The sequence below is a fragment of the Oncorhynchus keta genome, unplaced genomic scaffold (genome assembly GCF_023373465.1).
Source record: "Oncorhynchus keta strain PuntledgeMale-10-30-2019 unplaced genomic scaffold, Oket_V2 Un_contig_15525_pilon_pilon, whole genome shotgun sequence".
In the NCBI taxonomy this organism is placed as follows: Eukaryota; Metazoa; Chordata; class Actinopteri; order Salmoniformes; family Salmonidae; genus Oncorhynchus; species Oncorhynchus keta.
This window is the reverse complement of record NW_026279366.1, coordinates 50191-77500: the sequence shown is the minus strand read 5'-3', so window position 1 is coordinate 77500 and position 27310 is coordinate 50191. Positions and strand designations below refer to the sequence as shown.

Sequence of the window (27310 nt, the reverse complement as noted above, 5' to 3'; positions counted from 1 at the left end):
ACTTCCCATCAACATATCGACTCACCAGATAGAAGACCAACGTCAATATAACGATTTCTCCTCCCCCTCTCTCATGATAACTCCAATCAGAAGGTCAGCCCTGTCTCATAGTAACCTCCGGGCTCTAAAGGGCTCTACCTATGATGGAAACGGAGCGTAGTTTGCATTGATTGCATTGTCCCGCTGCGTTTTCGGACCGGATACCCTCTGTTCTGTTTCCGTAGGCCGTCTAGAGCCCTTAAAGCAGTGGAGATTAAATACATGGAGGACTTTTGGCCCCTAAACGAGATATGTGTTTTGAAGCAGTCAGAGGTCAGAGGGCGAGAACCAGAATACACAAAGGACAAAAGGCAGAAACACATTATGTCACATACTTGCAGGTGAGTAATGTTTGATTTCATTTGTCCTGACACAATGGAACCAATTGGATAGTCCCCAAAGTGAAAACACTAGACCATGCAGGCAACCTAAAACACTATACCATGCAGGCAACCTAAAACACTATACCATGCAGGCAACCTAAAACACTATACCATGCAGGCGACCTAAAACACTATACCATGCAGGCAACCTAAAACATCTCAAGTATTTGTAATATTTTAAACAAGTATTCTGCCCATGTCTGGCCTCCTCTCTCTCTCTCTCTTTTTAACCCAGATACAAAACAATGTCTTGTTAATCGCCATGCTTCCTCTATCATGTGGTCTGCCCTGCTCTGATAAAGAGAGCATGGGTTGGCCAATATCCTCTTTTCATGTCTGTGTTTCCTTAAAACACACAGAAATCACATTATTTAGCCCGTCACGGATGTTACAATACTTTTCACGACATTAAATAACCCTACTAATGTAGGGCCAATAACCCTACACCGGTCAAACCCGGACGACGCTGGGCCAACTGTGCGCTGCCCTACGGGACTCCTGATCACCGCATCGCATGTGGTTTGTTCTGCTGTATGAGAACCGGGGCAGTTACTTAAGCATGTATGTAACTCTGAAACACACTAGTTTCAAGTTAACAAGACATTCATTGTATTCATACTTATTTAACCACACCGTCACTGTTGATCCAAGAGGCCAAACAACACAAAGTGTCAGTCCTTTCAACGGAGCCTTTAATGACATTTTGATATCCTGCACTGGTTTAGGTCAAAAACTAAACATTTACAGAAGATGACATTTTGTTTTACCACACAGTAGTCATGTTTGTTAGTCCTGTACAAATAAAACTATATTTCAAAAGGAACTTAACTAAGATTGATAGACCAAAGCTGACACCACAGACCGCTTGCTGTTCATGCGCAATAGTAGGCGCAGATTCAGCTGCAAACACAAATGTTTAACGAGTAACGCCTACAAAGTGCAAATATCTATTTTTTAAAATGCCCATACTACGAGGCAATGAGAGTGTCGTCTGAGAGAAATCAACACCACCTTCTCAAAATGTGTGAGCATAAAAATGATAAGGCACATGTTTTTGTTTACGCAGTGATTCTCTGGTGCATTACATTGTGTAATGCATCAATTAATTACGACCCAACTCGTTCATAATATTTGGAAATAACGGTTTGAACTTTATACTTCTCTTACCTTGATTTTCTCGCCTTCGACCTCGACCAATCTCTCACGGAAATCGACACCGATGGTGGCTTCGGTTCGGTCGAGGAACTCACCGGCACAGAACCGGTAAGTGAGACAGGTCTTACCGACACCGGAGTCTCCGATCACGATGATCTTGAAGATCCGACACCGCCCGGAGGGCGAAGACACACTGGTGAAAGAGTTTGAGAACTCCAGGGATGATTCCATATCGCGTAAAAACTCAAATTAAAGAGTGAGATCTAGGCTTCTCCAACTACTCCCAACAAGCCAATATGTTATGTCGAGGTCTTTAACGTTATATAAACGTGGCAGAGAACTCCCTCGGCAAAGTTCATGGCAACTCGCCGCCTATGCTATAAACTCTCCCTGGTTGTCATTGTCTGTGGAAGGAGCGGAGAGTTTAGAAACTCCCCTGCTGCAACTTCTTGGCCGGTGGCCACGTATCTGACAGCGCCGTAATAAATCTCGCGAGAAGAAGGGGGGAATCTATTCGCTGTCGATGGAACGCTATGTCATCAATATTGTGTCTCTAGACTTCTATAACCACAGATAGCCTCAATATGTCATCAATATTGTGTCTTCCCAATCTGGAACACTGACATTAGAAGGCACAAAGGGACCACGGCGGAGGAGGACATTAAACTGACAGACAGACTAACAGGTACAGTGCCTTGCGAAAGTATTCGGCCCCCTTGAACTTTGCGACCTTTTACCACATTTCAGGCTTCAAACATAAAGATATAAAACTGTATTTTTTTGTGAAGAATCAACAACAAGTGGGACACAATCATGAAGTGGAACGACATTTATTGGATATTTCAAACTTTTTTAACAAATCAAAAACTGAAAAACTTCCAACAGGAAGCTGATGACAGAGCAGCAACATTTCACATAGAGTGTGCTAAAATATCTTCTGTTATTATTAGTGCATGACTTGGGGAAAGTCTGGGGTGTAGAAGCTAGAGGTCAGCTGCTAACCCGAGTGTCTTCTACAGAGGAGAGTGGTCAGGTCTATGTTCTAGGTGGTAGAGCATGAGAGAGAGACTAAGGTTGTGTGTAGAGAGCTGGACTGTGGGAATCCTGTGGCTGCATCTAGAGGACCTCTGATTGAAGATGGAAGAGGAGGAGTCAGACTAGGTTGTTGCTATGGAGATTAGTCTTCTATTAGACAGTGTGACATCATAGAAGGAGAACCGGGTGTCTGTAATGGTGGATATTATCGTCATGTGACCTGTTCAGGTAAGAGACAGGTCATATTGAACATTACATTACCATGTATCATGTTTTTAATAGCTGAAGAGGTTTGTCTTGATCTCTTGTATTGTTCCAGAAAGCCTGTGTTGTGTGGTCAACTGCATTACTACACAATGGACCCACACACAACCAACACAAGATAGGATCTAAAGGGCTGTGTCATCATTTAGATCGTGTTAAAGGGAATTTTCTCAAATGTTCAACTTCATATTCATCAACATATGTGATAAATGGCACGTTTCTATATTTAGTAGTAAACCAGATTGAATATAAGCGTTTCCGATGACATCATCAACCAATTAGTAGAACATTAATGAGTGATTAGTAGGCCAATGCCTACACGTAATTGGTTAAAAGTCACACGACGCACACTGATGATGTCATTGGAAACACTTATCTTCCTCTGTCTCAGTTGGTAGAGCATGGCGCTTGTAACGCCAGGGTAGTGGGTTCGATTCCCGGGACCACCCATACGTAGAATGTATGCACACATGACTGTAAGTCGCTTTGCATAAAAGCGTCTGCTAAATGGCATATATTATATTATTATTTATTATTAAACATAGAAACACCATTTTCACATATGTTGATGTTGCTGGAGAGGATGAATATGAAGTTGAAAACATCTGAAATTTGTCTTCAACTGTCTTTTACCTTTGATGATGATCAGTCCCCTCATCAAAGGTGTTTCTGTTTGCAGCCTCTCCTCTGCCAGCCTTCATCATCAGACACGTTGTAGTGCTGCTGATCCTACTGACAACAATCACCACCTCCTACCTGTACTACAAGGTAAAGACATTTACTCAGACGTTACAAGTCATTTAAACTAGAGAGGGAGGGAGAGAGAATGGAGATACTAGAGAGTAAATGTCTGACTGTTGGTGCTGTGTCTCTCTAGCCCACCAGGAGGCAGAAGAGAGTGAACAGGGTGAGCAGCATGGATCTTTATGTCAATGCCATGGAGATGGTCTCTCTGAGCTCCAGAGCTGAAGCTGGACCGGGAGAGGAGAGAGCAGCCCAGGGGACGGAGTAGAATGAATCTGACCCTACATGCTGATCTTAGGTCAGTTGTGTGTTTTAAATTGATGGTCAGCAGTGGACTGGTGTTTAAAATGTGGTGACAAACCTGAAGTGATTCTAATTTTAATAACAAGGTCAGAATTAGTTTCTCTTTCTAGAACCTTGGAAGAAATCTAAAAGGAGTGACTGCAACCACCATTATTCATTTAGTTTGTTTTATACCAACAGAGAAACATGGGGTTTTGGTAACATGGGGTTCTGGGTAACATGGGGTTCTGGGTAACATGGGGTTTTGATTGTTTTAAGAGAGTAATGTCTGTTTTGTGTCCAGAATGTATTGCTTTTTGCTTTTGTCTTCATGTCTTTCTTATTTAGTGTCTCTTAGATTCTTTCTTATTTAGTGTCTCTTAGATTCTTTCTTATTTAGTGTCTCTTAGATTCTTTATCTTATTTAGGGTTCTAGAAAACCCCATGTGTATCAAAAATGGTCCACCACCCAAAGGACATCCAGCCAACTGGACACAAGTGTAGGAAGCTTTGGAGTCAACATGTTGAGGTCAAAAGGTGGGGGTCCAACTGAATATCAGGAAGGTGTTCCTAATGTTTTGTCAACTCAGTGTACAGTTGATGTCAGTTCAGATGATGTTGCTGTTATGTTATTTACTCTTTCCAGATGTTACGAATCCCTTTTGGCCCGACAGTCTAGGGGGGATGGTAATGAGACCCGTAACATAACTCATGCAAATTATTATTGTGACAAAGTAAAAGTGAGAACCAAATAACCACGACAACAGAAATCTACCGTCAAACTCTAGGTTTATTTATAAACACACGGTATTGGGGTGAGCAGGAAAAGGGGCTGAGCTGGACCCAAGGAAAGAAACAATAAGTATTCAAAAACACCCCTAAGCTAGACTAGCCTAAACAACAGCTAACTAACTAACTGTATGTGGAATCCTGAATGTTCTAACTAGTGTATTTAACAAAGTTCACCTACGGGTAGTGTATGCCCATGGGCGACTTGTCTTGGTTTCCCCCTTTTCCCACCAGCAAACAAACAAATACCATAACCAAAAATAATACTCACAGGTGATGACAAAGTGCTATGAAGTGCTTTAAACAAAAGAGAGGTTAAGACACAAAGCGAGAGTGAAACACAGAGACCTACAGACATGGCATTACAGAGAGATTGAGCTGAGCTGAGCTCTAGAATAAACAAATGATGGGGTTTTTAAACCATGGGGAAGGAACTGTGATAGGTCAGGAAATAGGAGGAGGTGTGTCTTCTGATTGATGATTGATTGGGGAGTGATGATTTTCACCTGTGAGGGGAGAAGGAGAGAAAAGAAACACACACACAGGATACACACACACACAGGATAACTGTATCCGTAACACCAGATAAACACCTGTTGTTCTCTAAACTGTCATGGAATCACTGAATGTTGTAATAAACTCACTGTCAGTCTTGTGTGATTTCCCCTCCAGTGTTTTATTTCCCAGTGATCAAAGGGTTATTGATCATTAGTGACACCTGACATCAGCTCATCCCAGAGGTCCAGCTCAGCACCTTGACCCTTAGTGACCTCTCCCCCAGACAGACAGACAGACATTAAGAGTGTTTACTTATCAGACCCACATATATAATAAATATACTATAATATACTATATTCATATGCTTTTAGTACTCACACATGAATCATATCCTGTTTGCAGGTCATGTGTTGTTTTGAGCCAGCAGTAAAAACACACTGACAGGACAGTTCCTCTTATGGCCACTAGGTGGTAATCTGGTGTCACAGAAGCAGGACTGTAGACTAGAAAGAAGCATTGTCCCAATTATCCTTGTTCACCTACCTTCACTGAAATGACAAGTACACTAAATATAGTGGAAATGCCCACTTGATAACAGTAGAGTCCTCTGAGTGGAATAATGGGAGACAAACAGTACCTCCTCTCCCCTTCTCCCATTCTCCTCTTATCTACCCCTCTCCTCCTTTCAACTTTTCAACCCCTCTCCTCTTTCCTCTCCCCTCTCCCCTTCTCCACCATCTCCTCTCCTCTCCTCTCCTCTCCTCTCCTCTCTCCCTCTCCCCTCTCCTCTCCTCTCCTCTCCTCTCCTCTCTTCTCCTCTCTTCCTCTCCCCTTCTCCACCATCTCCTCTCCTCTCCTCTCCTCTTTCCTCTCCCCTCTCCCCTTCTCCACCCTCTCCTCTCCTCTTCTCCCCCCTCTCCTCTCCTCTTCTCTCATCTCCTCTTCTCCCCCTCTCCCTCTCCTCCTCTCCTCTCCTCTTCTCCCCCTCTCCCTCTTCTCTCCTCTCCTCTCCTCTTCTCTCCTCTCCTCTTCTCTCTCCTCTCTCCTCTCCTCTTTCCTCTCCTCTTTGCTCTCCTCTCCTCTCCTCTCCTCTTCATCTTTTTATCACTGACTTCTCACCAGTGATGTCATCATAACCAGTAACCTGTTCCTCTCTTCTCCCAGCCTGACCCTGACATATAGCATCAGGCCTGTTGAGTTGACTTGGGTAACAGACCTCTAGCTTCTACACCACATCCCCCCTTCTCCTGCTCTAACATGAGACCTCATCAGTACCCATTTTGGGTGCTGGTACTGTTTATATTTAGGTGCTGGAACATTAAGCCAATATTCTATAAGAGGTGAACTCAAGCAGTAGAAAGTTAGAGGTGATATTATAGGACACTATGTGAAATGTTGCTGCTCTGCCAGCAGTTTCCTGTGGAGTTTTTTAAACATGATAGTTTGCTGTCGTGTGTTCAACCACTGATCCAAGATAAGTTGCTCAGAAGTTAATCTCACATCATTGAAGTTAGGACGTAATGAGAGAGAAGTCATAAAGCCTAGCAGTATTTTCCACTCTTCAGTCCACTCTTTATGACAGCAGACTGTGGAGCCCCAGTTAGAGACAGATATGATACCTGCACTGATACTGATGACCCTGTTGTGGAGCACAGGTAGGATTTTGTTACACTGATATACACTTGTGACAGTTACTGAGATATGTTTTGATTTTGTAAGATAATTTGCAGGGTTAGTAAAATAACATGCAACTGGAAGCAGACAGTAAAAATGTGTCTCAAAGCAGGACAATGATGTGATCACCTGTAAATGTACTTTACTGTAGTCTAACTGTCCATCTGGGGACAGGCACTAATGTCAGTTAAGTTGTGATGGTGTCATGCATCTGACTGTTGTATATTCAGTGTGTCAATGATTGATTGTATCTGTCTCTATGTAAATGAATGAGAGTATATATTATGTATTATATATTATATTGGTGTTATGTTAGAGTAGGAGAAGGGGGGGGGTGGAGATGAGGTCTATGAGCTGAGTCAAGATCAACAGGTCCAATACTATACGTCACGAAGAGAGAGATAACGAGAGAGATAGAGAGCGTGTGCGCAAGAGAGAGATGAGCAGAGCGAGAGGAGGGGTGGGGAGAGCAGAGGATGGGAGGGGACCTAGGAGGGATGGAGAGAAAGGAGGGTAGGGGAGGGAGGAGGGTAACGGAGAGAAAAGGAGAGGGGAGAGAGAGATTTGTGGAGGAGAGAGAAAGAGAGAGAAGGGGAGGGAAGAGATGGGGGAGGGGAGAGAAATGTTTAAGGAAGGGCTCCTCTAGGGCCCTCTCAGCCAGCCTGCTCCACTAGGGCCCTCTCAGCCACCTGGCTCCACTAGGGCCCTCTCAGCCAAGCTGGCTACTCTCGGGCCCTATCAGCCAAGCTGGCTCCTCTTGGGCCCTCTCAGCCAAGCTAGCTCCTCTAGGGCCCTCACAGCCAAGCTAGCTCCTCTAGGGCCCACACAGCCAGCCTGCACCACTAGGGCCCTCTCAGCCAGCCTGCTCCACTAGGGCCCTCTCAGCCACCTGGCTCCACTAGGGCCCTCTCAGCCAGCCTGCTCCACTAGGGCCCTCTCAGCTAGATGGCTCCACTAGGGCCCTCTCAGCCAGCCTGCACCACTAGGGCCCTCTCAGCCAGCCTGCACCACTAGGGCCCTCTCAGCCATCTGGTTAAACTAGGGCCCTCTCAGCCATATTGTTGAACTAAGGCACTCTCAGCTTGATGGCTCCACTAGGGCACTCTTAGCCAGCCTGCTCCACTAGGGCCCTCTCAGCCACCTGGCTCCACTAGGGCCCTTTCAGTCAAGCTGGCTCCTCTAGGGCCCACACAGCCAGCCTGCACCACTAGGGCCCTCTCAGCCAGCCTGCTCCACTAGGGCCCTCTCAGCCACCTGGCTCCACTAGGGCCCTCTCAGTCAAGCTGGCTCCACTCGGGCCCTCTCAGCCAGCCGGCTCCACTAGGGCCCTCTCAGCCAGCCGGCTCCATTAGGGCCCTCTCAGCCACCTGGCTCCACAAGGGCCCTCTCAGCCAGCCTGCTCCACTAGGGCACTCTCAGCCAGCCTGCTCCTATAGGGCCCTCACAGCCAGCCTGAACCACTAGAGCCCACTCAGCCACCTGGCTCCACTAGGGCCCTCTCAGACAAGCTGGCTCCTCTAGGGCCCTCTCAACTAAGCTGGCTCCTCTAGGGCCCTCACAGCCAGCCTGCAACACTAGGGCCCTCTCAGCCATCTGGTTACACTAGGACCCTCTCAGCCAAGCTGGCTCCACTAGGGCCCTCACAGCCAGCCTGCTCCACTAGGGCCCTCTCAGCCACCTGGCTCCACTAGGGCCCTCTCAGCCAGCCTGCTCCACTAGGGCCCTCTCAGCTAGATGGCTCCACTAGGGCCCTCTCAGCCAGCCTGCACCACTAGGGCCCTCTCAGCCATCTGGTTAAACTAGGGCCCTCTCAGCCATATTGTTGAACTAGGGCACTCTCAGCTTGATGGCTCCAATAGGGCACTCTTAGCCAGCCTGCTCCTATAGGGCCCTCACAGCCAGCCTGAACCACTAGAGCCCTCTCAGCCATCTGGTTACACTAGGGCCCTCTCATACATCTGGTTACACTAGGGCCCTCTCAGTCAGCTGGCTCCACTAGGGCCCTCTCAGCCAGCTGGCTCCTCTAGGGCCCTCTCAGCCAAGCTGGCTGGCCTGCACCACTAGGGCCCTCCTAGCCACCTGGCTCAACAAGGGCCCTCGTAGCCACCTGGCTCCTCTAGGGCCCTCTCAGCTAAGCTGGCTCCACTCGGGCCCTCTCAGCCAGCCTGCTCCACTAGGGCCCTCTCAGCCAGCCTGCTCCACTAGGGCCCTCTCAGCCAGCCTGCTCCACTAGGGCCCTCTCAGCCAGCCTGCTCCACTAGGGCCCTCTCAGCCAGCCTGCTCCACTAGGGCCCTCTCAGCCAGCCTGCTCCAGTAGGGCCCTCTCAGCCAGCCTGCTCCACTAGGGCCCTCTCAGCCAGCCTGCTCCACTAGGGCCCTCTCAGCCAGCCTGCTCCAGTAGGGCCCTCTCAGCCAGCCTGCTCCACTAGGGCCCTCTCAGCCAGCCTGCTCCACTAGGGCCCTCTCAGCTAGATGGCTCCACTAGGGCCCTCTCAGCCAGCCTGCACCACTAGGGCCCTCTCAGCCAGCCTGCACCACTAGGGCCCTCTCAGCCATCTGGTTAAACTAGGGCCCACTCAGCCATATTGTTGAACTAAGGCCTCTCAGCCAAGCTGGCTCCACTAGGGCACTCTCAGCCAGCCTGCTCCACTAGGGCCCTCTCAGCCACCTGGCTCCACTAGGGCCCTCCAGTCAAGCTGGCTCCTCTAGGGCCCTCCAGCCAGCCTGCACCACTCGGGCCCTCTCAGCCAGCCTGCTCCACTAGGGCCCTCTCAGCCACCTGGCTCCACTAGGGCCCTCTCAGTCCAAGCTGGCTCCACTAGGCCCTCTCAGCCAGCCTGCTCCACTAGGGCCCTCTCAGCCAGCCGGCTCCAGAGTGTGAGCCCTCTCAGCCACCTGGCTCCACAAATGTCAAGGGCCCTCTCAGCCAGCCTGCTCCACTAGGGCCTCTCAGCCAGCCTGCTCCTGATAGGGCCCTCACAGCCAGCCTGAACCACTAGAGCCCACTCAGCCACCTGGCTCCACTAGGGCCCTCTCAGACAAGCTGGCTCCTCTAGGGCCCTCTCAGCTGGCTCCTCTAGGGCCCTCACAGCCAGCCTGCAACACTAGGGCCCTCTCAGCCATCTGGTTACACTAGGACCCTCTCAGCCAAGCTGGCTCCACTAGGGCCCTCACAGCCAGCCTGCTCCACTAGGGCCCTCTCAGCCACCTGGCTCCACTAGGGCCCTCTCAGCCAGCCTGCTCCACTAGGGCCCTCTCAGCTAGATGGCTCCACTAGGGCCCTCTCAGCCAGCCTGCACCACTAGGGCCCTCTCAGCCATCTGGTTAAACTAGGGCCCTCTCAGCCATATTGTTGAACTAGGGCACCCTCAGCTTGATGGCTCCAATAGGGCCCTCACAGCCAGCCTGCTCCTATAGGGCCCTCACAGCCAGCCTGAACCACTAGAGCCCTCTCAGCCATCTGGTTACACTAGGGCCCTCTCATACATCTGGTTACACTAGGGCCCTCTCAGTCAGCTGGCTCCACTTAGGCCCTCTCAGCCAAGCTGGCTCCTCTAGGGCCCTCTCAGCCAAGCTGGCTCCTCTAGGGCCCTCACAGCCAGCCTGCACCACTAGGGCCCTCCTAGCCACCTGGCTCAACAAGGGCCCTCGTAGCCACCTGGCTCCTCTAGGGCCCTCTCAGCTAAGCTGGCTCCACTCGGGCCCTCTCAGCCAGCCTGCTCCAGTAGGGCCCTCTCAGCCAGCCTGCTCCACTAGGGCCCTCTCAGCCAGCCTGCTCCAGTAGGGCCCTCTCAGCCAGCCTGCTCCACTAGGGCCCTCTCAGCCAGCCTGCTCCACTAGGGCCCTCTTAGCCAGCCTGCTCCACTAGGGCCCTCTCAGCCAGCCTGCTCCATGTAGGGCCCTCTCAGCCTGCTGGCCACTAGGGCCCTCTCAGCCAGCATGGCTCCACTAGGGCCCTCTCAGCCAGCCTGACTCCTCTGGGTTCTCAGCCAGCCTGGCTAATTCCACTAGGGCCCTGGCTGTAGCTGGCTCCACTAATGTTAGGGCCCTCTCAGCCAACCTGCTCCACTAGGGCCCTCTCAGCCAGCCTGGCCAGTAGGGCCCTTCAGCCTGCCTGCTCCACTAGGGCCCTGTTAGCCAGCTGGCCCACTAGGATGGAAGTTCAGCCATCCGACTCCTAGCTAGGGTCCTCTCAGCCAGCCTGTTAACTAGGGCCCTGAGAGGATCAGCCAGTACTAGGTGTAGCTCCACTAGGGCCCTCTCAGCCAGCCTGCTCCACTAGGGCCAATGTTAACTCTCAGCCAGCCTGCTAGATGTAGTAGGCTCTCACTGGCCTGAGGGCCCTCTCAGCCAGCCTAGATCCACTAGGGCCCTCTCAGCAAGCTGGTGTGTGTAGGAGAGTGTGAGCTGTGTGTACAACTAGTAGAAGTACAAATGTCAAGGGTTATTAACTAAAGTGATAAATCTAGTCCTAGGTTTTATTTACTGTGGTGTTTGTTCTCCACTGGTTACCCTGTTCTCATGACAACAGGTCACACATTCTGCTGACTTGATTTAACACTGTGGTATTTCACCTAACAGATACAGGAGCTTGTCAATATTATATTTGTTTTAAAATTATTCTGGGGTCTCCTATATCATTGTACATTTGGCAGGAGGTTAGGAAGTGCTGCTCAGTTTCCACCTCAGTTTGTGGGCAGTGGGCCCACAGTGGGCTCAATAGCAAGGCCAGGCTCACTGAGTCTGTACATTGTCAATTTCTTCTCTGTTTTCCATCAGTCACAGTGGTCAGATAGTCTGCCACCGTGTACTGTCTGTTTAGGGCCAAACAGCATTTAAATTCACTTTGACATTTTGTAGTTGTGTAGTTCTAGATACTGTGTGGGTTTATTATATTTCCTAGTCAGTAAATATTTAATAATTGTGTAGTTCTAGATACTGTGTGGGTTTATTATATTTCTAGCCAGTAAATATTTAATAATTGTGTAGTTCTAGATACTGTGTGGGTTTATTATATTTCCTAGTCAGTAAATATTTAATAATTGTGTAGTTCTAGATACTGTGTGGGTTTATTATATTTCCTAGTCAGTAAATATTTAATAATTGTGTAGTTCTAGATACTGTGTGGGTTTATTATATTTCTAGCCAGTAAATATTTAATAATTGTGTAGTTCTAGATACTGTGTGGGTTTATTATATTTCTAGTCAGTAAATATTTAATAATTGTGTAGTTCTAATGATAAATGTGAGATTATTATATTTCCTAGTCAGTAAATATTTAATAATTGTGTAGTTCTAGATACTGTGTGGGTTTATTATATTTCCTAGTCAGTAAATATTTAATAATTGTGTAGTTCTAGATACTGTGTATCAATTATAAAGTCAGTAAAGGATTTAAGTAATTGTGTAGTTCTAGATACTGTTAGGTTTATTATAATAGTCATCAAAGTGAAACGATAATTGTGAAGTTCTAATACTGTGTAGGTTTATTATATTTCTAGGCTAAATGTTAACTAGCTGGCCTGAGAGGATAAAGTTCAACAGCCAATCAGCATGTGTAGGTTAAACTGTTGAAGCTAGTAAACTGGCCTGAGAGGATCAAAGTTCAAATGTAAAGGAAGCCAGTTAGGCTAATGTTAACTAGCTGGCCTGAGAGGATGGAAGTTCAAATTTACAGTATAAAAACTTGTATGATGTAGTGGCTAATGTTAACTAGCTGGCCTGAGAGGATGGAAGTTCAACATGTAGCTAGATGTAGTAGGCTAATGTTAACTAGCTGGCCTGAGAGGATGGAAGTTCAACATGTACTGTAGCTAGATGTAGTAGGCTAATGTTAACTAGCTGGCCTGAGAGGATGGAAGTTCAACATGTAGCTAGATGTAGTAGGCTAATGTTAACTAGCTGGCCTGAGAGGACAGAAGTTCAACATGTAGCTAGATGTAGTAGGCTAATGTTAACTAGCTGGCCTGAGAGGATGGAAGTTCAACATGTAGCTAGATGTAGTAGGCTAATGTTAACTAGCTGGCCTGAGAGGATGGAAGTTCAACATGTACTGTAGCTAGATGTAGTAGGCTAATGTTAACTAGCTGGCCTGAGAGGATGGAAGTTCAACATGTAGCTAGATGTAGTAGGCTAATGTTAACTAGCTGGCCTTAGAGGATGGAAGTTCAACATGTAGCTAGATGTAGTAGGCTAATGTTAACTAGCTGGCCTGAGAGGATGGAAGTTCAACATGTACTGTAGCTAGATGTAGTAGGCTAATGTTAACTAGCTGGCCTGAGAGGATGGAAGTTCAACATGTAGCTAGATGTAGTAGGCTAATGTTAACTAGCTGGCCTGAGAGGACAGAAGTTCAACATGTAGCTAGATGTAGTAGGCTAATGTTAACTAGCTGGCCTGAGAGGATGGAAGTTCAACATGTACTGTAGCTAGATGTAGTAGGCTAATGTTAACTAGCTGGCCTGAGAGGATGGAAGTTCAACATGTACTGTAGCTAGATGTAGTAGGCTAATGTTAACTAGCTGGCCTGAGAGGATGGAAGTTCAACATGTACTGTAGCTAGATGTAGTAGGCTAATGTTAACTAGCTTGCCTGAGAGGATGGAAGTTCAACATGTAGTGTAGCTAGATGTGGTAGGCTAATGTTAACTAGCTGGCCTGAGAGGATAGAAGTTCCAGATGTACTGTAGCTCGATGTAGTAGGCTAATGTTAACTAGCTTGCCTGAGAGGATGGAAGTTCCAGATGTACTGTAGCTCGATGTAGTAGGCTAATGTTAACTAGCTGGCCTGAGAGGATGGAAGTTCAACATGTACTGTAGCTAGATGTAGTAGGTTAATGTTAACTAGCTGGCCTGAGAGAATAGAAGTTCAACATGTAGCTAGATGTAGTAGGCTAATGTTAACTAGCTGGCCTGAGAGGATGGAAGTTCAACATGTACTGTAGCTAGATGTAGTAGGCTAATGTTAACTAGCTGGCCTGAGAGGATAGAAGTTCCAGATGTACTGTAGCTAGATGTAGTAGGCTAATGTTAACTAGCTGGCCTGAGAGGATGGAAGTTCAACATGTACTGTAGCTAGATGTAGTAGGTTAATGTTAACTAGCTGGCCTGAGAGAATAGAAGTTCAACATGTAGCTAGATGTAGTAGGCTAATGTTAACTAGCTGGCCTGAGAGGATGGAAGTTCAACATGTACTGTAGCTAGATGTAGTAGGCTAATGTTAACTAGCTGGCCTGAGAGGATAGAAGTTCCAGATGTACTGTAGCTAGATGTAGTAGGCTAATGTTAACTAGCTGGCCTGAGAGGATGGAAGTTCAACATGTAGCTAGATGTAGTAGACTAATGTTAACTAGCTGGTCTGAGAGGATGGAAGTTCAACATGTAGCTAGATGTAGTAGGCTAATTTTAACTAGCTGGCCTGAGAGGATGGAAGTTCAACATGTAGCTAGATGTAGTAGACTAATGTTAACTAGCTGGCCTGAGAGGATGGAAGTTCAACATGTACTGTAGCTAGATGTAGTAGGCTAATGTTAACTAGCTGGCCTGAGAGGATGGAAGTTCAACATGTACTGTAGCTAGATGTAGTAGGCTAATGTTAACTAGCTGGCCTGAGAGGATGGAAGTTCAACATGTAGCTAGATGTAGTAGGTTAATGTTAACTAGCTTGCCTGAGAGGATGGAAGTTCAACATGTACTGTAGCTAGATGTAGTAGGCTAATGTTAACTAGCTGGCCTGAGAGGATAGAAGTTCAACATGTAGCTAGATGTAGTAGGCTAATGTTAACTAGCTGGCCTGAGAGGATGGAAGTTCAACATGTACTGTAGCTAGATGTAGTAGACTAATGTTAACTAGCTGGCCTGAGAGGATAGAAGTTCCAGATGTACTGTAGCTCGATGTAGTAGGCTAATGTTAACTAGCTGGCCTGAGAGGATGGAAGTTCAACATGTACTGTAGCTAGATGTAGTAGGCTAATGTTAACTAGCTGGCCTGAGAGGATGGAAGTTCAACATGTACTGTAGCTAGATGTAGTAGGCTAATCAACTAGCTGGCTTGGCGCATCGTTGCCCATGTCAGGAAGTTATGCTAGCTAGCAAGCATTTTATCCAGGTACCTTAGGAGAAAAAAAACTAAAATGGAGTCCTGTATGACAGAGTCATAGACGTGTAGGATACATGACAGAGGAGGATGGCTTTGGTGTTTCTCTACAAGTAGGGTGAGTCAACATGGGTAGAAGAGGAGAGGGGGAGAGGAGGAGAAGAGGAGAGGGGGAGAAGAGGAGAGGGGGAGAGGAGGAGAAGAGGAGAGGGGGAGAGGAGAGGAGAGAGGAGGAGAAGAGGAGAGGGGGAGAAGAGGAGAGGGGGAGAAGAGGAGAGGGGGAGAGGAGGAGAAGAGGAGGAGAAGAGGAGAGGGGGAGAGAGAGGGGGGAGAAGAGGAGGGGGAGAAGAGGAGAGGGGGAGAGGAGGAGAAGAGGGGGGAGAAGAGGAGAGGGGGGGAGAAGAGGAGAGGGGGAGAGGAGGAGAAGAGGAGAGGGGGAGAAGAGGAGAAGAGGAGAGGGAGAGGAGAAGAGGAGAGGGGAGAAGAGGGGGAGAGGGGGAAGAGGAGGGGGAGAAGAGGAGAGGGGAGAAGAGGAGAGGAGGAGAGGAGGAGAAGAGGAGAGGGGGAGAAGAGGGGGAGGGGGAGAGGAGGAGAAGAGGGGAGAGAAGAGGAGAGGGGGAGAAGAGGAGAGGAGGAGAAGAGGAGAGGGGAGAAGAGGAGAGGGGGAGAGGAGAGGAGAGAGGAGAGGAGAGGAGGAGAAGAAGAGGAGGGAGGAAGAGAGGAGAGAGAGGAGGAGAAGAGGAGAGAGGGGAGAGGGGAAGAGAAGGGGGAGGAGAGAGGAGGAGGGGGAGAAGAGGAGAGGGAGAGAGAGAGAGGAGAGGAGGAGAAGAGGAGGAGGATGATTGAAGTGGAGAGGAAGAGAAGAGAGAGGAGGAGAAGAGGAGAGGAGGTACTGTTTGTCTCCCATTGTTCCACTCAGAGGACTCTACTGTTATCAAGTGGGCGTTTCCACTATATTTAGTTTACCAGTCATTTCAGTGAAGGGGACAAGTGCACACTTTAGGAGAAAGAAGAGATAATTGGGACAATGCTTCTTTCAAGTCTACAGTCCTGCGTCTGTGACACCAGATTACCACCTAGTGGCCATAAGAGGAACTGTCCTGTCAGTGTGTTTTTACTGCTGGCTCAAAACAACACATGACCTGCAAACAGGATATGATTCATGTGTGAGTACTAAAAGCATATGAATATAGTATATTATAGTATATTTATTATATATGTGGGTCTGATAAGTAAACACTCTTAATGTTTGCTGTTTTATCACTCAGAAGAACATTGTTCACGATGTAACCAAACACATGTGAAACCTCATGATAAACCTGTCTTCACATCACATCATGAAAGGTCATGTTGATGTTCATTTAACCTCTGTCTCTCTCTTCCTCTGACTCCTCCCTTTCTCCTCTGACTCCTCCCTTTCTCCTCTGTCTCTCTCTTCCTCTGACTCCTCCCTTTCTCCTCTGACTCCTCCCTTTCTCCTCTGTCTCTCTCTTCCTCTGACTCCTCCCTTTCTCCTCTGACTCCTCCCTTTCTCCTCTGTCTCTCTCTTCCTCTGACTCCTCCCTTTCTCCTCTGACTCCTCCCTTTCTCCACTGTCTCTCTCTTCCTCTGACTCCTCCCTTTCTCCTCTGACTCCTCCCTTTCTCCTCTGACTCCTCCCTTTCTCCACTGTCTCTCTCTTCCTCTGACTCCTCCCTTTCTCCTCTGACTCCTCCCTTTCTCCTCTGTCTCTCTCTTCCTCTGACTCCTCCCTTTCTCCACTGTCTCTCTCTTCCTCTGACTCCTCCCTTTCTCCTCTGTCTCTCTCTTCCTCTGACTCCTCCCTTTCTCCTCTGTCTCTCTCTTCCTCTGACTCCTCCCTTTCTCCTCTGTCTCTCTCTTCCTCTGACTCCTCCCTTTCTCCTCTGTCTCTCTCTTCCTCTGACTCCTCCCTTTCTCCTCTGTCTCTCTCTTCCTCTGACTCCTCCCTTTCTCCTCTGACTCCTCCCTTTCTCCTCAGATCTCCAGGCTCAAAGCGTCAGTCCACCAGGTAGGTAGAGTATAAATCTACAGTGATTATAGCAGTTCAATATTAGTCAACTTTATTATCCCACATGGAGAAATTCATGTGTCCATACAAACCATTCTAAACCCCAATAACAAGTAGTGTTTTATGGAACTACTAATACTTGTCAACCACAAAGCATCACTGCTGTTAGAATAACAGAATCACTGTCATCATCTGTCCTCACCACTGTGTTTTCCTCTCTGCTGTTTACAGCTGAACTCTCAGTCAGACTGGTGAATGGGACCACTTCCTGTTCTGGGACAGTGGAAGTCCTCTACAGAGGAAAGTGGACAGGTGTATGTTTTAGTTGGTGGTGGAGAATAATGAGAGAGGCTAATGTTGTGTGTAGAGAGCTGGACTGTGGGAATCCTGTTGCTGAATCTAGAGGACGTCTGGTTGAATATGAGAGAATAGGAGTCATACTATATAGTATTTGCAGGGGAAATGAGTCTTCTATTAGACAGTGTGTCAACAGAGGAGACTCTGGTGTCTGTGATGGTAAATATTATCATCATGTGACCTGTTCAGGTAAGAGACTGGTCATATTGAGAGATTTATTTATACATTATACAATATTACCATGTATCATGTTTTATGTGTTTTTATTTCATTTAAATAGAGGGAGAGATGTCAGATGTATTTAAACATTATATTTGTGTTTGTCATATTGGTTTATGGGAGATGTTCATGGGCAGATCATTGTAGTTCAGATGGTACTGAAGTGAAGCTGCCTGATGGATGTCCAGCTGTTTATTTTCTATAAAGTGAAGTGAACTTATTCCTGTCTCCTGCCTGCATTATTCCCAACCCGATCCTGAGTGACTAAGAACCCATTTCTACCTCTTACAGTATCAAACATAGCAAACTGCTATCTTTTATCCAACATATTTGTGTTTAGTCCTCAACAGTGTCATCAACAAATCTGATTGAATGTTCAACCAACTCTTTTTCTCCAGAGTCTGTGCGGCTTGTGGATGGAGCTGGTCTCTGCTCTGGGAGAGTGGAGGTGAAGTCCAATCAGTCCTGGGCCTCAGTGTGTGAAGCTGACTTTGACCAGCAGGATGCAGAGGTAGTCTGTAGGGATGTTGGCTGTGGGGCTCCTGCAGCTCTACAGGGGGGGCTCTATGGAGAAGGTGAGGGTCAGACCTGGGATAAAGAGTTCCAGTGTAAAGGTAATGAGTCCCTTCTCCTGGACTGTGACATCTCAGACAGAGAGAATAACACCTGCCTACCTGGTAATGCTGTTGGACTCACCTGCTCAGGTAAGAAAGAGTTTGTCACTCAGTCAACGTTGTTTCTCACCTGGAGTGAAGAATATGAGAGACAATATACAGTGCCTTGCGAAAGTATTCGGCCCCCTTGAACTTTGCGACCTTTTGCCACATTTCAGGCTTCAAACATAAAGATATAAAACTGTATTTTTTTGTGAAGAATCAACAACAAGTGGGACACAATCATGAAGTGGAACGACATTTATTGGATATTTCAAACTTTTTTAACAAATCAAAAACTGAAAAATTGGGCGTGCAAAATTATTCAGCCCCTTTACTTTCAGTGCAGCAAACTCTCTCCAGAAGTTCAGTGAGGATCTCTGAATGATCCAATGTTGACCTAAATGACTAATGATGATAAATACAATCCACCTGTGTGTAATCAAGTCTCCGTATAAATGCACCTGCACTGTGATAGTCTCAGAGGTCCGTTAAAAGCGCAGAGAACATCATGAAGAACAAGGAACACACCAGGCAGGTCCAAGATACTGTTGTGAAGAAGTTTAAAGCCGGATTTGGATACAAAAAGATTTCCCAAGCTTTAAACATCCCAAGGAGCACTGTGCAAGCGATAATATTGAAATGGAAGGAGTATCAGACCACTGCAAATCTACCAAGACCTGGCCGTCCCTCTAAACTTTCAGCTCATACAAGGAGAAGACTGATCAGAGATGCAGCCAAGAGGCCCATGATCACTCTGTATGAACTGCAGAGATATACAGCTGAGGTGGGAGACTCTGTCCATAGGACAACAATCAGTCGTATATTGCACAAATCTGGCCTTTATGGAAGAGTGGCAAGAAGAAAGCCATTTCTTAAAGATATCCATAAAAAATGTTGTTTAAAGTTTGCCACAAGCCACCTGGGAGACACACCAAACATGTGGAAGAAGGTGCTCTGGTCAGATGAAACTAAAATTGACTTTTTGGCAACAATGCAAAACGTTATGTTTGGTGTAAAAGCAACACACCTCATCACCCTGAACACACCATCCCCACTGTCAAACATGGTGGTGGCAGCATCATGGTTTGGGCCTGCTTTTCTTCAGCAGGGACAGGGAAGATGGTTAAAATTGATGGGAAGATGGATGGAGCCAAATACAGGACCATTCTGGATGAAATCCTGATGGAGTCTGCAAAAGACCTGAGACTGGGACGGAGATTTGTCTTCCAACAAGACAATGATCCAAAACATAAAGCAAAATCTACAATGGAATGGTTCAAAAATAAACATATCCAGGTGTTAGAATGGCCAAGTCAAAGTCCAGACCTGAATCCAATCGAGAATCTGTGGAAAGAACTGAAAACTGCTGTTCACAAATGCTCTCCATCCAACCTCACTGAGCTCGAGCTGTTTTGCAAGGAGGAATGGGAAAAAATGTCAGTCTCTCGATGTGCAAAACTGATAGAGACATACCCCAAGCGACTTACAGCTGTAATCGCAGCAAAAGGTGGCGCTACAAAGTATTAATTTAAGGGGGCTGAATAATTTTGCACGCCCAATTTTTCAGTTTTTGCTTTGTTAAAAAAGTTTGAAATATCCAATAAATGTCGTTCCACTTCATGATTGTGTCCCACTTGTTGTTGATTCTTCACAAAAAAATACAGTTTTATATCTTTATGTTTGAAGCCTGAAATGTGGCAAAAGGTCGCAAAGTTCAAGGGGGCCGAATACTTTCGCAAGGCACTGTAGGTGTGTTTTAGTGAGAAAATAGTAAGATTACTGTCTCTCTCTTTTCTTTTCTCAGAGCCTGATGATGTGAGGCTGGTGGGAGGAGGCAGTCGCTGTGCTGGTGGAGTGGAGTGGTACGACCAGGGAGAGTGGAGGACTGTGGGAGCTGAGGACGAAGACCAGAGGAATGTAGCTGCAGTAGTGTGTAGACAGCTGGGTTGTGGCTCCACTGTTTCAGTACCACCTGGAAACACCACTAGAGAGTTTAGAGTTTACTGTTCTGGGTCTGAGTCTTCACTGAGGGAGTGTAGAAGAATGTATTATCTCCATCCTGAACTCACAGTGATCTGCTCAGGTAATAACAACATATTATAATTATATTCAACTGATTTCCTTCATTCATACAACTTCCTCTGCACCTCTCATGATGACTGTTTAACTTGTCAGTCTGCTTTACTAAATAGATCACTCAGTCAAGTAGGAATCAAATACAACTTAAATATCCCAGAATGCTTTTGTATGTGAGTGTTATCTCAGTGAACGTCTCTCCTCACTACCACATGTCATGTTATTGTCACATCTAAATGAGGAAAGTAGTTGAGGAGCTACGTTTTCTTTTTCTCTCCTCTTGTTCCAGATGTCCTGCTTCAGCCTGATATCAACATATGTTGTCTCAGTGACTGTAGGCCCACTACTCATGTTGCCCTGTGAGGGAGGGTGGCTGGCACTGTTACATGCTGATGTTATTGTCATATCTATAGGAAACTAGTTGAAGAGGTTTTTCTTGCTCTCTTTAATTGTTACAGATCTCCTGGTCCAGCCTGATATCTTCCTGACTGACCCAATGGGAGGGGTCTTCAGGGCCACCAGGGGCCCGAGATGTTCAGGGGCTACAACTTCACCATCACCTGCTCCACTCAACCACAGTACCCAGGAGGCTCCTTCCTCCTCACGTTCACCGGCTCCAACAGAACCCAGATCCAGCCAGCTTTCAATCACTCTGCTGCCTTCCTCTTCCCTGCTGCAGATGACTCCCACCAAGGGAACTACAGCTGTGTTTATGACAATTATGTTTTCTCTCATAGCTTCTCCTCTGAGAGTGAGCTCCTCTCCCTCACCATCACAGGTAACTGAACAGGAACCAGACTTATAACTTTGTCATTGACAGATTTCCCACAGATCTATGTGATGATGATCAGTCCCCTCATCAAAGGTGTTTCTGTTTGCAGCCTCTCCTCTGCCAGCCTTCATCATCAGACACATTGTAGTGCTGCTGATCCTACTGACAACAATCACCACCTCCTACCTGTACTACAAGGTAAAGACATTTACTCAGACGTTACAAGTCATTTAAACTAGAGGGAGAGGGAGGGAGAGAGAATGGAGATACTAGAGAGTAAATGTCTGACTGTTGGTGCTGTGTCTCTCTAGCCCACCAGGAGGCAGAAGAGAGTGAACAGGGTGAGCAGCATGGATCTTTATGTCAATGCCATGGAGATGGTCTCTCTGAGCTCCAGAGCTGAAGCTGGACTGGGAGAGGAGAGAACAGCCCAGGGGACGGAGTAGGAGTAGAATTAAGCTGACCCTACATGCTGATCTTAGGTCAGTTTTGTGTTTTAAATCGATGGTCAACAGTGGACTGGTGTTTAAAATGTGGTGACAAACCTGAAGTGGTTCTAATTTTATTAACAAGGTCAGAATTAGTAGGGTAACATGGGGTAACATGGGGTTTTGGGTAACATGGGGTTTTGGGTAACATGGGGTTATGGGTAACATGGGGTTATGGGTAACATGGGGTTTTGGGTAACATGGGGTTTTGGGTAACATGGGGTTTTGGGTAACATGGGGTTTTGGGTAACATGGGGTTTGAGTAACATGGGGTTTGAGTAACATGGGGTTTTGGTAACATGGTGTTTCGGTTCATTTAAGAAACGAGCTCAATTAGGTCTGTTTTGCATTCCATCAGTGGTGGCTGGTGGGAGGAGCCTCAGAAACCTGGCTCATTGTAATGGCTGAAACGGAGTAGATGGAACGGAGTCAAACACTTGATCTGTTTGATACTGTTCCATTCATTCCCTTCCAGCCAATACAATGAGCCAGTCCTCCTATAGCTCCTCCCACCAGCCTCCACCTCATTCTATACATTCATTCCCTTCCAGCCAATTCAATGAGCCAGTCCTCCTATAGCTCCTCTCACCAGCCTCCACCTCATTCTATACATTCATTCCCTTCCAGCCAATACAATGAGCCAGTCCTCCTATAGCTCCTCCCACCAGCCTCCACCGCATTCTATACATTAATTCCCTTCCAGCCAATTCAATGAGCCAGTCCTCCTATAGCTCCTCCCACCAGCCTCCACCTCATTCTATACATTCATTCCCTTCCAGCCAATACAATGAGCCAGTCCTCCTATAGCTCCTCCCACCAGCCTCCACCGCATTCTATACATTAATTCCCTTCCAGCCAATACAATGAGCCAGTCCTCCTATAGCTCCTCCCACCAGCCTCCACCGCATTCTATACATTCATTCCCTTCCAGCCAATACAATGAGCCAGTCCTCCTATAGCTCCTCCCACCAGCCTCCACCGCATTCTATACATTCATTCCCTTCCAGCCAATACAATGAGCCAGTCCTCCTATAGCTCCTCCCACCAGCCTCCACCGCATTCTATACATTCATTCCCTTCCAACCAATACAATGAGCCAGTCCTCCTATAGCTCCTCCCACCAGCCTCAACGACACATTCTATACATTCATTGTATTTTTGCTTTTGTTTTTATATTATTTAGTATAGTCTACTGTTAGATTCTTTATGAAGTGCCTCCATTATTAGTCCATAATTATTATTAGTCCTTAATCTTATTTAGTGTCTCTTAGATTCGTTATCTTATTTAGTATCTCTTAGATTCTTTATCTTATTTAGTGTCTCTTAGATTCTTTATCTTATTTAGTGTCTCTTAGATTCTTTATCTTATTTAGTGTCTCTTAGATTCTTTATCTTATTTAGTGTCTCTTAGATTCTTTATCTTATTTAGTGTCTCTTAGATTCTTTATCTTATTTAGTGTCTCTTAGATTCTTTATCTTATTTAGTGTCTCTTAGATTCTTCATCTTGAAGTGTTTCCATTATTAGTCCATGTATTATAATCATCTGTTCATTCTTTGTAGTTTGAAACACTTTAATAAAAGGGGAAGTGTATTTGTACATATTTTTCACAAGTCAACTTGGTTTATTGTTGTAGTTTGTTTTCTTTTAGATGTATAAATCTCATGATGTTTAGTATTTCGTTTTTAAAATCTCATGATGTTGATATTGATTAACGATGCAGATTATTATGATGTTATGCCTTCAGAAAATATTCACACTCCTTTACTTATAAAATGGGATACAAAAAAATATAGTATTTTTTTTTGTCAATGATCTACACAAAATACTCAACCCACTGAGTCAATACATGTTTGGATCACATTTGTTAGCGATTACAGCTGTGCCTTCTGGGTAAATCTAGAAGAGCTTTCCACACCTGAATTGTGCAACATTTGCCCATTGTTAACACAATTTAACCAAAATTCCTCAAACTGTCTAATTAGTTACTAATCTTTACTAGACAACCATTTTCAGGTGTTGCCATAGATTTTCGAGCAGATTTAAGTCAAAACTGTAACTCGGCCACTCAGGAACATTCACTGTTTTCTTGGTAAGCACCTTGTGTAGATTTGTCCTTGTGTTGTAGGTTATTGTCCTGCTGAAAGTTGAATCGTAACTCAGTGTTGGTGGAAAGCAGACTGGTTATTGTCCTGCTGAAAGTTGAATCGTAACTCAGTGTTGGTGGAAAGCAGACTGGTTATTGTCCTGCTGAAAGTTGAATCGTAACTCAGTGTTGGTGGAAAGCAGACTGGTTATTGTCCTGCTGAAAGTTGAATCGTAACTCAGTGTTGGTGGAAAGCAGACTGGTTATTGTCCTGCTGAAAGTTGAATCGTAACTCAGTGTTGGTGGAAAGCAGACTGGTTATTGTCCTGCTGAAAGTTGAATCGTAACTCAGTGTTGGTGGAAAGCAGACTGGTTATTGTCCTGCTGAAAGTTGAATCGTAACTCCGTGTTGATGGAAAGCAGACTGGTTATTGTCCTGCTGAAAGTTGAATCGTAACTCAGTGTTGGTGGAAAGCAGACTGGTTATTGTCCTGCTGAAAGTTGAATCGTAACTCAGTGTTGGTGGAAAGCAGACTGGTTATTGTCCTGCTGAAAGTTGAATCGTAACTCAGTGTTGGTGGAAAGCAGACTGGTTATTGTCCTGCTGAAAGTTGAATCGTAACCCAGTGTTGGTGGAAAGCAGACTGGTTATTGTCCTGCTGAAAGTTGAATCGTAACTCAGTGTTGGTGGAAAGTAGACTGGTTATTGTCCTGCTGAAAGTTGAATCGTAACTCAGTGTTGGTGGAAAGCAGACTGGTTATTGTCCTGCTGAAAGTTGAATCGTAACTCAGTGTTGGTGGAAAGCAGACTGGTTATTGTCCTGCTGAAAGTTGAATCGTAACTCAGTGTTGGTGGAAAGCAGACTGGTTATTGTCCTGCTGAAAGTTGAATCGTAACTCAGTGTTGGTGGAAAGCAGACTGGTTATTGTCCTGCTGAAAGTTGAATCGTAACTCAGTGTTGGTGGAAAGCAGACTGGTTATTGTCCTGCTGAAAGTTGAATCGTAACTCAGTGTTGGTGGAAAGCAGACTGGTTATTGTCCTGCTGAAAGTTGAATCGTAACTCAGTGTTGGTGGAAAGCAGACTGGTTACTGTCCTGCTGAAAGTTGAATCGTAACTCAGTGTTGGTGGAAAGCAGACTGGTTATTGTCCTGCTGAAAGTTGAATCGTAACTCAGTGTTGGTGGAAAGCAGACTGGTTATTGTCCTGCTGAAAGTTGAATCGTAACTCAGTGTTGGTGGAAAGCAGACTGGTTATTGTCCTGCTGAAAGTTGAATCGTAACTCAGTGTTGGTGGAAAGCAGACTGGTTATTGTCCTGCTGAAAGTTGAATCGTAACTCAGTGTTGGTGGAAAGCAGACTGGTTATTGTCCTGCTGAAAGATGAATCGTAACTCAGTGTTGGTGGAAAGCAGACTGGTTATTGTCCTGCTGAAAGTTGAATCGTAACTCAGTGTTGGTGGAAAGCAGACTGGTTATTGTCCTGCTGAAAGTTGAATCGTAACTCAGTGTTGGTGGAAAGTAGACTGGTTATTGTCCTGCTGAAAGTTGAATCGTAACCCAGTGTTGGTGGAAAGCAAACTGAACCATGTTTCCCTCTAGGATGTTGCCTGTGCTTTGCTCCATTGTGTGAATATTTTTATCCTGAAAAACTCCCCAGTCCTTAACAATTACAAGCATACCCATAACATGATGCAGCCACCACCACCGGGGGGAAGTGCACCTCATATTCAGGAAGGTGTACTTAATGTTCCCTACAGTGTATTTTTCACAATTCATTATAGTTGGTTTGGTTTATTTTCTAGTTTAGTTTCTCTCATGATGTTATAGATCATAAATGTTACATTCATTATGATGTAGATTATTGTTAGGATGTTGTTAGTAGTATATAGTTGAAGATGTTATTGATTATAAATATTATGATATTGATTATGATGTAGATTATTGTTATGATGTTAGTAGTATATAGATAATGATGTTATTGATTATACATGTTATGATGGTAGTAGTATAGAGATAATGATGTTATTGATTATACATGTTATGATATTGATTATGATGTTAGTAGTATATAGATAATGTTATTCTCTTATGATCTGTGGGTTACAGAGGAAGTACATCGTACAGGTCTGATATACAATAGATTGTGTGTGTATGCTGTGTGCATATGAAATAATCAAATTATACAACCAACCAACCACTCAATAAGTTAAGTAAATAAATATTGTATTTAGAGTGGCAAAAAGTCTCCCCTCTGAAAAAATACCAAGTGTTGTTGTCCATTACATAAATAGTCTCATCTCATCTCATGGTTGTGTTTTTTTAATAAACTCTTTGATAACAGTTGATGACAGTGTTTGTTGATGTTGTATTTTCAGTTAGAGTAGTAGTCCGTCAGCAAGATAAAATAAAAAAAATATTCCCATTTCATTCACTTCACCTCTCTTCCTCCTCCACACACAGTCCTAGTTTGCCACGTCAGAGACAGAGATGAAACGAACTGCACCAAAGCCCAAGCAAAGAAGAAACAAAGCCTCTGTCTCTTCCACTTCAACGTTTCAACAGGTGCTACAAAATGGCGTCCAGTCGACTTGGTGTCCCCCAAGGCTCGCTGCTTGGCCCGTAAGGTTTCTCCAACCGTAACGCAGCTCACATGTCATTGGCCAGCTCCTCGGTCTCTGTGGAGACGTCGCCATTGGCGATCTTGGTGTTCTCCTCGTACCCCGTCGGCATGAAGGCTAGCGTGTACGGGAAGAGCCTGTGACACTCCGCACGCTCCTTTGACTCGCCCAATCCTCCATTCCGAAGCGCCTCTAGTACCTCTGTGCAGATCTGATTGGAGGACAGGGAGCGAGAAAGGCATTATAGGTCAATTATGTAATCAATGTTTTAGTTGTCGTTTCTGCAATTCTGTTCTGCTGTTTTTACATTGAAAACGTCAGAAAATGGAATAACAAATGATGTCATCAAAAGAAGGATTCACGACAGAAAAACTCTGCTTTGTTAAATAGGATATGAAAACGTCTGGTTGTTCGCCAGCAAGGTAAATGAACAACCCAACCCACTAGACGACAGCAACATAACAACCCAACCCACTAGACGACAGCAACATAACAACCCAACCCACTAGACGACAGCAACGTAACAACAACCCAACCCACTAGACGACAGCAACATAACAACCCAACCCACTAGACGACAGCAACATAACAACCCACTACCAGCAACATAACAACCCAACCCACTAGACAGCAACATAACAACCCAACCCACTAGACGACAGCAACATGACAACCCAACCCACTAGACGACAGCAACATAACAAACCCAACCCACTAGACGACAGCAACATAACAACCCAACCCACTAGACGACAGCAACGTAACAACCCACCCAACCCAACTAGACGACAGCAACATAACAACCCAACCCACTAGACGACAGCAACATACAACCCAACCCACTAGACGACAGCAACATGACAACCCAACCCACTAGACGACAGCAACATAACAACCCAACCCACTAGACGACAGCAACATAACAACCCAACCCACTAGACGACAGCAACATAACAACCCAACCCACTAGACGACAGCAACATAACAACCCAACCCACTAGACGACAGCAACATAACAACCCAACCCACTAGACGACAGCAACATAACAACC

At 45.7% G+C, this 27310-nt stretch overlaps 2 protein-coding genes and 1 long non-coding RNA gene across 3 annotated transcripts in view; 2 read left to right on the top strand and 1 right to left on the bottom strand.

Moving 5' to 3' along the window:
* LOC127919008 (ras-related protein Rab-33B-like) overlaps nt 1–2033 on the bottom strand; it is a 13732-nt gene extending 11699 nt beyond the window's left edge. The window contains exon 1 of the mRNA XM_052502358.1: nt 1590–2033. Coding sequence (XP_052358318.1) covers nt 1590–1808 — 219 coding nt within the window. The 5' untranslated portion in view covers nt 1809–2033. The remainder of the gene's footprint in view (nt 1–1589) is intronic.
* Nucleotides 2034–2114: 81 nt separating this feature from the next.
* LOC127919009 (uncharacterized) lies at nt 2115–4235 on the top strand. Its single transcript, XR_008101676.1, has 3 exons — nt 2115–2262; nt 3556–3644; nt 3754–4235. It is a non-coding gene; the product is annotated as an uncharacterized LOC127919009 (long non-coding RNA).
* Nucleotides 4236–6714: 2479 nt separating this feature from the next.
* Nucleotides 6715–20814, top strand: LOC127919012 (scavenger receptor cysteine-rich type 1 protein M130-like; the record flags this gene model as incomplete). Its single annotated transcript, XM_052502360.1, has 6 exons — nt 6715–6844; nt 16957–16986; nt 17218–17532; nt 17961–18266; nt 20023–20301; nt 20753–20814. Coding segments are annotated over exons 1-6 (1035 nt in total), but the record flags the coding sequence as incomplete, so codon positions are not given.
* Between the last annotated feature and the right edge of the window lie 6496 nt (nt 20815–27310).